The sequence below is a fragment of the Euleptes europaea genome, chromosome 9, assembly GCF_029931775.1.
Source record: "Euleptes europaea isolate rEulEur1 chromosome 9, rEulEur1.hap1, whole genome shotgun sequence".
Taxonomy (NCBI): Eukaryota; Metazoa; Chordata; class Lepidosauria; order Squamata; family Sphaerodactylidae; genus Euleptes; species Euleptes europaea.
The window spans coordinates 42,659,923-42,671,978 of record NC_079320.1 but is presented as its reverse complement, the minus strand read 5'-3'; the positions used below and the strand labels follow the sequence as shown (position 1 = coordinate 42,671,978).

Genomic DNA, 12,056 nt, shown 5'->3' with positions numbered 1-12,056 from the left:
TTGATACTTTTTGCAGGACAATGATTCAGCTCAAACCCAACCCCTTTCTGACTATATATTACTCTTCCTACACACTTGACACTGAGAGACACTGTCCTTCAGTGTTACTCCTCTGAAGATGCCTGCCACAGATGCTGGCAAAACGTCAGGAAAGAAAAAACCAAGACCACGGTCACACAGCCCGGATAACCTACAAGAACCAATAATTCTTTTGCATTTGTTGGGCTCAGAGAAGGACAGGAGCATGAGTGGAAAGGGAGCAGCTTTCCCTCACCTGCCACAGCTTTCTCATTTACAGTTGCTAATGGTAAGGATGACAGTGTGAACAGGAGTGAATTAGGCTTGCTTGGGTTGTCAGTAGATTGAAATCAATCAACGAGCTAGACATTTAGGAAACCAGGTGTATGCTCTACTATTTACACTCAGTGGGGTCTATAGTTTGATTCTGTGAATCAACAACATTGTGCTTAATAAAAATGCATTAATTACAAACATCTCGCAGAACCATGTGTATATTTAAAATATGAGAGTGACACACTGTGCCATTACGGTTGCTGGGTAAAACCACTCCATAGACAAAAAGGGGGATTCCAAGCATGCTGTTAAGGAAATAGTTCTCTCCTTAGTATAGGAGGCCCAAGAAAAGGATCTGTCCTTCTTGCCACACTGTCACAGGAGTAGGAAGGATCAGATAACCCTTTTAGAAATCACATGCAAAATTATTTCAATGGAAGATACCATGCCTATAAGCTGTATACCCAGCTTATATCCGCACATACCCAGGATACCTTGGTTATACTGCTAACTGGACAGCCCAAGCCTGGAGGAATCAGAGATGGACTCTGGTTTCATCACATAGTGACCCAGCTAATGCTGCCTGGCAACCACCTGGAGTCCCACCACCACCCTGAAGTCTATTTCCCTGCTCATTAGCCATCCATTTTCTGCCATATATCCTGCTTCCTTTTAGGCCATATGCTCCCTTTAGGTCACTCTTTCTATGGAAGTAAAGGATATTGTGGTGTGAGAGAGTGGAGGGAAATCCTATAAGAAGCAAGGGGCTGCTTAGATTGGAGGAATCAAACTTGTACAAGTTGTGCAGAGAGGTCTGGCTCCTCTTCTGAGTAGAAAGGAATGGAAGGGGAGGGGCTTCTGCAGATACATGCTTAATGCTTATTTACCCCTTGCAACTCGACATTCTCTGAAGTGGCTTACAACATATACTACATAAGAAAACCAGAATAAAAAAAATTACCATACATGAAAACACATAAAAATAAATAACATTACAGCACTGCTATCATCACCATCAACTGAAGTGATCAAAAGTCCCACAGCAATCCACACAAACCTTTAGAAAAAAGTACCACCTTACAAGCTTTATGGAATCTGATTAATGATGGAACACCAAAAATTTTTGGACAAAACTGAACAAGTGAGAGCTTGCCACTTCAGATCAAACACCATGATAAGAAGGAAGGATGTGCAATCCATGTTGCAAGGAGGCTCTCATCTGGCATGTGGATCTGATAAAGGGAGAGGTGATCCTTGAGGTTTGTGGGTACCAGATTGTTATGGGTACCCGATTGTGAAGGGCTTTATAGGCATCTTGAATCTATCAGCATCTTGAATTTGGCCTGGAAATGCACAGGCAACTGGTGACATTGTGGTATAGGTATAATATGTACTCTTCATCTTGTACCTGTACGCAGATGTGCCACAACATTTGGTACCAACTGAAATTTCCAAGATCCTTTCAATCTGTGTTTTCATGTCATCTTCCATTTTCTCCATGACAAAAATGGTTTCCCTGCCGTCATCTCAAAGGATGGCAGAAGAGATGTAGGCAGGGCAAATATTAGGGTGTGTGAGTCATGCATTTCATCTCTGAGTGAGCATATCCCTGCCTTCTTGTGAGGTAAGACACTAATTTGTAGGCAGGTTGTTGTGGTTCAAGTAAAAAAAAAGTCTGACTTTCTCCTCTCCCTCACTTCTCTGACTCATATCTCATTTCCAGCTTTCTCTTACCTCTCTTGTGGGGACGTGTTGACTCTGAGAGAGGCTGAGTAAGCAGGGAATGAAATCTCTAGTATGGTTGTTGAGAGGAAGTGATAAGTGCATGCTCTAAATGACCCCCATTCCTTATCTGATGTAGACATCACATTGGCTTTGATCCAGCTTAAATTTTACAGTGGCAGAATGGAACTTTCCTGCCTCTCCCCCGTTGCAACTCACTGATCTTCATGAAATGCTGTTCCTGAGGGTTACAGTACCCTGAGGGATGACAGGAGGGGTATCTGCAGCAGGAAGGTGAGAAACAGCATTAATTTGCTAATTTATACTGGATCCAACCCATAGTTTCTGCCTAGTGCATGCTCTGTTGCTGGAAAGTCTTCACTCAGCATATTAATACCTTATCTTTATTATTAGATTGACGATTTACAAGCATGTTATTAGATATTCCAATTGCTATGTGCATGATAATATGTACATACAATAATATTTAAAATGAAAAAAATATAACATTGTTAATCACAAATGTTTGTCTCGTTAACACTAGCCAAAGTCCAAGATCTTTTTGTGGGAAAATATAGCCTGTAATTCAGAAGGTCCATGCATGTATCACACCTAATTGTTTTGTCTGTTTTTTGCCTCCATTCAGTCTCCAAGCCGTGATTTGTGCTCAGCTGTGTTCAAGGGGCAGTTTGGTGACGGGGCACGTGAACAATATCAAGGGAAACTGGGGAGGGGGGCTGGAATTCCACACAGAGGGAAACGCTAAATCCCCAAATCTCTTTTAGAACTTGCGGGAGTTAAGAAAGCAGTTTGGGTTTCTCCAGCAGTAGCTTCTAAAGAGAAAATTCTGTTTTTTTAAAAAAAAAAATTCAGGTGCCCATTTGGATCATAATTAGGTTCCATCCCTAAAGTCTAATATATCTTTAAACAAGGCCGCAAATGAAATTTATTAAAACTTCAAATGAATTATTTCATTGCTTTTTTAAAATTCATTTTCCCACTCTTCTCTTTTAAGTCTGTTACTGACACTGCTGCTTGTATTTTACCTATCTGCTTCCATGGTGTTTTAATTATTTACTGTTTAATGAGTAGTACTGAGATCATGAAGTTTCATTCAAAGCGTCCTGAACTGAATTTTTTTTCCCTTACTTTTGCTTCAAAGCTTCACAAGGTTTTGGAAACCTCCATTAGAACTTGCAGCTCTTGTGATACAAAATAAACCTTTCGAAAGGCAAAGTTGATTGGCAGTAGTTGGCAAGTTTTTGTGCCAGAGATGGCCTTTTCAGCGGGACCGCCGCAAAGGACACATCTAATTATCGTGGCTGTAGAAAAGCTTTGCTGTAAATTGCTAATGTTTCTAGTTATTATAATTATTATAAATTAATAAATCCAAAGTGCGGCACCATCCAGTCAAAGATAAGCACTTTTAAACTTGTCCATAAGTCTATCGTGGAAGATGTACATGCTTAAATGTACCCCCTGCTAATTCACAAGGATTTCACGTTGCTGAATTGGGCTGCTAACTTCAGTTTTCAGTGGCCAAATTTGATAGCATTTCTGAATTAAGTCTGACTGCCAAAATGCCTATTTTAAGTACTTTACTTTTTGTAATACTGTGACAGATCTCCCAAAAGAGGATACTCCTGGCCCCACTGTCTAGGGTACTTCCTCATTATTTACCTCATTATTTATTTATTTACACTATTTGTAGTCCAGGTGACTGGTCTTCTGCCTAGACTGTTGCTTGCACAAGACTAACTTCTCTCCTCTTTGTATTGCTTCGCAGTTTCATAGAAATCTTTTCGTGTGTTTTGATTTAATGCATTTATGCTCTATGTAAAAAGGTAAAGGTAGAAGTCTCCTGTGCAAGCACCAGGTCATTCCTGACTCATGGGGTGATGTCACATTCCCAACGTTTACTAGGTAGACTTTTGTTTTTACGGGGTGGTTTGCCAGTGCCTTCCCCAGTCATCTTCCCTTTACCCCCAGCAAGCTGGGTACTCATTTTACCGACCTCGGAAGGATGGAAGGCTATGTACACTCTTGATTTTACCACTATGAGTTTTTGATTAACATTGTCTGGACTGCCAGTTCAATATGGCGTTTTAGTTCTGTGGCAGGAAATACAAAGTTGAATCTATTTGGAAAGGACTTGGTTATTAGCATAACCATAAAAAAACTTTTTAATAGCACTAAATATGTATTTGGCTAAACAGAATATAAATACACTTGAATTCAAGACTTTATCAGTTAATTATGATCTTTCTTACTATTGAATATTGATTCCAAACAGTTTTTATCTACTGTGCAGTAACTTATACCACAAGATTCCAGCATTTCTAGATTTAATTGTACTAAATAGTGTACATGAGTCTCTATACCTCAGTGTCTACAAGATTTCCATACAGTGTTGACACTATATAAGAGAGCTGCTGAACAAATGTGCCTGTAACTCTTCTCGGATTATTTTTATGCCATTGTTTTCAGCTGTTTTACTTTCACTGCAAAATGTAAAGTCTGGTAGAGAGGGAAATAATTAGCTGCGCTCAGTATTGCTGAGACATGAAGCTGGAACAGGTCAGTCAGTTATCTTGCAGATTGCGACATTTTAAATTACCGTACCTGAATAATACTCGAAGCAATCTTTGGACCTAATTAACAGCTTATCTAATTAATGTCAGATTGTATTATACAGACGTAAGACATATTTGCATTTATTTACTAATTTAATATAACATTCATGCAATCACCTATCTTTATTTTTCTGTATTGGAAACTTCAAATTTGTGTACTGTTTTCTTAAGTGGAGTAACTCTTCTTTTGCTTCCCCTGCCTTCAGGTAATCAATGTGCTGCTGAATGAGTTCATTTTAATGCATTCAATCATGCCTCTAATGTTTGTAGCTTACGGGCGCAAGCATCAGTAATGCAGGAATGTTATATGGCTTTAGTTTGGGCCATTTCATAAAATATTCATGGAATCAAAAATGTGCATCAAAATAGCGTCTGGGAGAATTACATTTATGTGCCTGCTTTTATGGCAGCTTCACATTTAAACCCATTTGTGTTAATATCTAGTCAATCTTTCTGTTAAAAAATAGTGCAGAATGTTAGAGATCTTATACGTTCTCTTTTTTCAGTTCATATTTGCCTAAGATATTTCTTACTTAATAAAATAGGTAGAATAAGTGTAAAAAAATAAAGAAAAGTATTCAGAAAAATCATAGATATATATGTGTGGTGTGTGTTTTCTATTTATTGCATGCAAACTTTTTAACCCCTACCCCATTTCCACCTACCCCCAAAAGGCCCAGGAAGGATGTTTTTCTATCAACTCTGTTAGATTGTTGTTCAAACTATAACCTTATTTAAGAGACTAACAGAAATCCTTTGTACTCAAATTTCTTGTTTCTATGAAAAATGAATGATTTATGATATTTAATTCATTTTAATGTGATGTGTTTGCATTAATATAATTGTTTAGAATGGGACCTCCTATTGAAAGAAACACGTAGTTATACGTCATTTTAGCTATTAAAAAGAATTGATTACTGATTGTTAATTTGATGCTGTATCCTGGGGCCCTGTTAAATTCTGACTATTGTTAGCAATGCTTTAGCTTTTGTTGTTGACTCATGATTGTGTATTAGAAGTGCTGCTATTTTTTAATTTGAAATTTATGTTACATTAGTGGGTTTTTTGAAAACCTTGCTTGGGGAAATTGAATAGCTAGATCCTTTTTAAATGACAGCATGAATAGCATTTATGTTTAGGTATTTAAACTTTTTTTTACAGATTTTCTTTATTCAGTGGAGCTACTATCCAACAAAGGCTTATGCACAGAGAAGTGATTGTGCTTAAGCACTTCTAACTTTGTATTGGTTTGTTGCTCAGATATTTGGGAGATATTTTGCATTTTTCTTCCACTCATAATTTTCTCTGCAGATAACTGATTTCTTTTAAATGCTGGCTTTGAAAATGTAGAACCATACATTTTGGACTTTTTGGGTACCTTGTAGCTTTTGCTTCTGAATACTCCTCATTCTTTTTCTAATATTTCATTAAATCTAATGCTGAAACACATTGTTAGTAGCAGTAGGTATTTGCAAAGAAATTGCAGTAATAGTATTTAACATTTCAATTAGCTTTTCTAATTTAGCACAAATCAATTCTAACTTTTAGTGTGCTTGTGAAACTCTGAAAACTCCATTTTTCTATTTTTCAGAGATCTGATTCAGATATTACATAACTGTCTCATTCTTGCAAGTTGTCACAATTATCCCCAAGTGACCAGATGTAATGTGTGAATCAGATGATTCAGAAGGCCAGAAACAACTTCTGAGATTATGGGTGATTTTTTTTCATACTCCCAAACATCTTGACATCCCCAAATGCCTGCTTGGATTAGTAAATATATTTTGTGAACAGTTGATGAAGTTGCTTCACTGCCAGGGGCACCTGTGATTGTGTGCGCGTTTTCCCAGTGGATAAATGATGTTTCTGTTGCCATTAGTTGTGACTATCTCACTTACTACTTATGTGAGCATGCATTTCACATAGCAAAGCCAATATGGGGAATTAACAGTGCCATCCTAAACAGAGTTACACCCTTTTAGGTCCATTGACTTAGAAGGGTATAACTCTGCTTAGCATGGCACTGTAAGGCAACAGTCCCAAGGAGACTTACTAGGGAGTAAGTCCCATTAAACTCCTTGGGATTTATTTCTGAGTATACATACTTAAGGTTGCACTGTAAGAAACATAAAACCAGCCTTTACTTTCTTGCTTTAAATCCTTCTAGCTGTTACTTAGCATCTTCTCTCATGTATAATTGCCCAGATTTTTATCCTGGTGTTTTCCTGCTGTCTTGAACTCTTTCATTTTGTTAGTTATCTTGGCACTCTTTTAATCAGAATCATTGTCCCTGTTCTTTAATGCTTTGTAGTTTGTTCTTTAATGGCTCTCAGAGTTATGAGCGTGAGAGGTGTCAGCTCAAGATCACAGTTTCTAGTTTAACATATTAAACTGACTGCCCCCTCAAATAAAATTTGAATTTGAAAGTGAATTTGCTGAATTGAGTCACCAGATTTAGCCCTGAAAGCCCATATTTACATTTAGCCAACATTTATGCCCAGTGGGCAGTCAAGAACGCAGTGTATTTTGGAAGACTACGTGAAATGGCTTTGCTTTGATGTCACAGAAGATAGAGATGCTTTAGATCAGTGGTTCCCAACCTTTTTTTGACCAGGGACCACTAGGACTTTTTTGTTCGGTGCAGGGACCCCAAGGTCCAAAATAAAAATTCTGAGAATTTGAAAAATAAACTTTAATCATAACTGTTAGTTGAACATTAAACTTAGAATAATATTTGAATATATATTTTTATAATAGAGAACTTTTAACTGAAAATATTAATTTATTATGGGTTTATAACTTTGTTTCGCGGACCTTAATTTAGTTCTCGTGGACCCCTGGGGGTCCGTGGACCCCCGGTTGGGAACCAGTGCTTTAGATGAAGAAGAAGAGAGAAGAGTTGGTTTTTTATATGCTGACTTTCTCTACCACTTAAGGCAGACTCAAACCGGCTTACAGTAACCTTCCCTGCCCCTCCCTACCTCAGACACCCTGTGAGATAGGTGGGGCTGAGAGAGCTGTGACTAGCCCAAGGTCACCCAGCTGACTTCATGTGTAGGAGTGGGGAAACAAATCCAGTTCACCAGATTAGCCTCCGCCGCTCATGTGGAGGAGTGGGGTATCAAACCCGGTTCTCCAGATCAGACTCCACCGCTCCAAACCACCGCTCTTAACCACTACACCATGCTGGCTAGACATGCAACTCCATTGTTTGCCAACAATATTTTTCATGAAGTTTTATTTATTTATTCGCATTTTCAGCAAACTCCAGTGTACAACTAGGTAAGTGGAAGACGCATGAATCAAAGTGCCAGGTTGCTTCGAGATTGTTTAGAGAAGCCCAGATGAAAATTGCTGTCTGCAAGCTTTTGCTCACTTCATGGGGCTTGCACCACTTGTGCATAAGTGAAGGAGTGATTTCAGTAGATTCTCTATTCTACAACACACACCCCTGCTTTGTACCATTCTGATAGACCACCTGACCCTCAGGAGTGGCTTTTCAGGGGCATCAGGATAGGGTGCCCTCACTCCATCTGAAGCCTTGGATTTTCCTACCCATGGTTTCTTTGCCTGTGATAAATTCATGATTGATCTTGAAAATGTAGCTGTTTTGTACAGGAGTGTTTAATCTATCAGTTGATAGCTTTTAAATAGCAGTTTTTTTAAAAAATAATAATCTTATTTGATACTGTTTCTTGGGACTTCTGCAGTGTTGACACAGTTTAAAAGGTAACTTTTAGAAGTTTTCTTTACCAACTATCTTTTGAAGGCATAGGGTTTGTGGAAATAACCTATTTCTGTTCAGCCCTTACATCTAATTTTGCTGGCATAAACAGAAGATGTTATTCTCAAAAAGATTCACTTTTAAGAGGCAGTTTGTAAAGGGATAAATTTTATAAGGTTTATATCAAATCTTATTTGCTTTATAACTAAATAGAAATACTGTTTGTTTAGAAACAGGGGATTTTGTAATATATTTCCTGCTAATTTGAGTCACTTTCATTTCTATATTACTAGGTGCAATGTTGAATAGGAAACTATAGAGAGAAAATAGTTATATTGTGTTATCTATCTAGAAGCCTATGCACATTAAATTCAGAGCTAGTATCATGAAATGATTGGACTAGAATTAAGGGGACCAAAGTTCAAATCCCTACTCAGCTGTAAAGCTCGAGGGGTTGTATTCTGTCAGCCTTATCTACCTTTCAGTGGAGTTGTGAGAATGAAGCAGAGAGGGAGGAAGAAAACCACTCTTGGTTGTTTGGTTAAAGGACAGGATAAAAAGTAATTCTTTGAAGTGCATTTATCCCTAGTAGCATATGGAACTGTGCACACAATGTATTTCATTAATTTGAAAGGACTTCTCCAGGATACAAACCACACAGATAAATTTTGGGCAGTAGTGTTGAATAAGAAGCATGGGAATAGGGCATGGTAGGATACAGAGCGACTCCTAATATTGTGATTTTCATCCTGAGGGTCCAAGTGTAAAGCATCCCGCTATTGCATGCCTATGTTGCTGGACTAGATCCATCGTTTCCCCCTCCCCACCATACACAGTAGCTGTATGTATTTATGAGTGTATAGGCAATCTTTTCAGATAACTTGTTAAGGTGGCTAACAAAGTAAAAACAGTAAAAACCAAGATTTTAAGGGGGTTGAATCACCTCCATGTGGAATGGCTGAAGAATCTGGGACTTTTCAGTTTAGAAAAGAGACAATCAAAAGAGAACATGATAGAGCTTTATAAAATTATGCACAGGTTGGAGGCAGTTGACAAAGAGAACTCCTTTTCTTTTCCCTCTCCCAAAATACTAGAACTTTAGGGCATCCAATTAAGCTGATGGGAGTAGATTCAAGATGAAGAAATACTTTTTACAGAATGAGTGATTAAAATCTGGCATTCAGTGCCAGAGGCTGTAGTGATGGCTACAGGCATAGATGACTTTAAAAGGGAATTAGATGGATTGATGGAGAATAGTTCTAACAGTGGCTACCAGCCATGGTGACTAAAGGGAACCTCCACATTCAGAGGCAGTAAACCTCTGAACACAAGTGCCAGGAGGCAAGATCAGAGGAAGGCCTCGGCCTCTATGCCCTGTTATTAACCTCCAGAGGAACTGGTTGGCAACTGCGAGACAGGATGCTGGACTAGATGGAGGAGGACGAGGAATAGTAGTAGTTGGTTTTTATATCTTGCTTTTCTCTACCATAAGAGAGGCTTATAATCGCTCTTCCCTCCCCCCCCCCACACACACACACAACAGGCAGCTTGTGAGGTATGTGGGGCTGAGAGAGGTCTGAGAAAATTGTGACTAGCCCAAGGTCATCCAGCAGGCTTCATGAGAGGAGTGGGGAACCAAACCCGGTTCTCCAGAGTCCACCACTCTTAACCACTACACACCACTAGCCTGATCCAGCAGGGCTCTTATGTTCTTAATACATAAACCATATAACCATAAATAAAAACTATTGAAAACTAGCCAAGAAATTGTTGGTAAAACCCCAATGAAGAATCAGAAGGTCAAGGCAGCAATAGTTATAAAAACAGCAGTATACCGGCCATATAGCAACCAGCTGAAAAAGGATGAGATAAAACTTAAGTTAAAAACCTGGGTAAATAAAAATGTTTTGGCCTTGTGCTTAGATGATAGTAGGGAAACTGCCTGATGAGCCACAAGAGTGAAGGCATTCCAGATTAATGATATGGGTTGGTTTTGATCTCTAGATTTTTTAGAGAAATATTAATTTCAGTATTTGTTTAGATAACATTTTGAATAATATATTTGCCCTTGAAATAATTTTTATTTGCAATTTCTACAAATGTTGCCTTCCTGTTCGAACCATTAATGTCAGCATATTGACAAACCAAATATCCTATTTTATATAATGTTCTTCTAATGTGTTTGTGAGCATACCTCTTCCTTATGTTTTGGGAATGGGCTTTTGAAGTATTTTCAGTTTTTCATAACTTCTGCTGTTTTATTATAATACATGATACTTTCAATCAATACATAATATGCTATGGGGATTATCTTGTGGTGAGGTTTTTTTTTTAAAGAATATTTTGTAAAGTACATTTCTTATAATTATGACTGACTTGTATTCTTCAGGTCAGTTCCTGAAAGCTGCAGAACATTATGAAGCGTTCTATCACTTGACAGTGGGGCGGATATGGAAAGATGAGACCAATCGGACTCTTAATACGCTAGCCTGTGAGCATCTCTGGAGGATTTACACATTACTAGCAGACAAAATGCTACAAAATAAAGAATACCGACAGGCCATTAAAACTCTAATAAAAGCTTTTCAAATGGCAAAAGAAGGTGGGTAGAAAATAACACTCCTGCATTTCTTTCTTTAATGTGCAGGCCTCGCTTTCCCAGGAGTAAAGTAAAAAAAAAACATCGGCAAGTGTTTGATGATTATTTTCTATGAAATTCAAGACAAATGCTATCAATATATTTCTAAATCTTGTTGTAAAACAGAAGTACCTACTTGCTGACAACTAGGAATCCATTTATTCCTTGAAAGCTTTTAACTCCGAAAATGCAGTCTTCTGGGAGTACTGTGGTAAAACAATGAGACCATAATCGGAAGTAAGGTCACTGGCAACATTTCTGGTTGCGGTTCACTGATTATTCACTGTTTCTTGACTAACACTGCATATTGGACAAGCTGTTAGCTAATTATGAAAATAAGATGGTTTGTTTGTATCTTAGAGCTGACAGGTTTGTGTACTACTTTGGGTTTCTTACAAATGACAAATTTCAAAAGTATAATTGTAAGAAAAGATTTTGGTGATGGGGCCTGTAGTAAAGGTATTGAATGCTGATTTACTGTAGAGACAAACATCCTTTACCTGGAGAAGATAATGTGTGTGTCAGATACACTTTGTGATTTACTCAGGTAAAATGTAATACTCAAAGTAGCTTAGACTTTATCACTCCATTCTCTCTTTCCCACCCACAAACCAATCAATGTGGGGGGTTGCATAATTGTAGTGATTCCCATTTGGATGCGCTATATGTATTACAGCCACTGTGCTTGGGGCAAATTCTATGATTCTTGACCACCATACCTGCTTCTAATATGCAACCAAATGTTGGAGATGGTTAGTAAGACCCATTGGTAATCAGCAGTTGAAGCACTGCAAGTCAGAAAATTCTGGGTGCAGGATAAATTCAATTCTTGAAAGCTAGCATACCTTGGCCCTATCATTACTCGTCAAGAAATCCAGTTCACAGATACTAACTAATTATGAGAGCAGAATGCAGGACTAAATTTCACATCCAGCTGTTTTTACAAATGTCTTTTTTCCCCTGGTATGGGAGGAACCACACAGTGCTAGGGTACAAATTTCGCTTGTGTTCATGATCGCCAGGTTATTTGAAAGAAAACACTATT

The 12,056-nt window shown here is 38.1% G+C and overlaps 1 protein-coding gene across 1 annotated transcript in view; it reads left to right on the top strand.

Annotated features, from left to right (window-relative positions):
• Positions 1–12,056, top strand: part of TTC29 (tetratricopeptide repeat domain 29) — a 141,329-nt gene that overhangs the window by 37,484 nt on the left and 91,789 nt on the right. Inside the window, exon 5 of the mRNA XM_056855043.1 lies at positions 10,763–10,975. Within this exon, the coding sequence (XP_056711021.1) occupies positions 10,763–10,975 (213 nt within the window). The remainder of the gene's footprint in view (positions 1–10,762; positions 10,976–12,056) is intronic.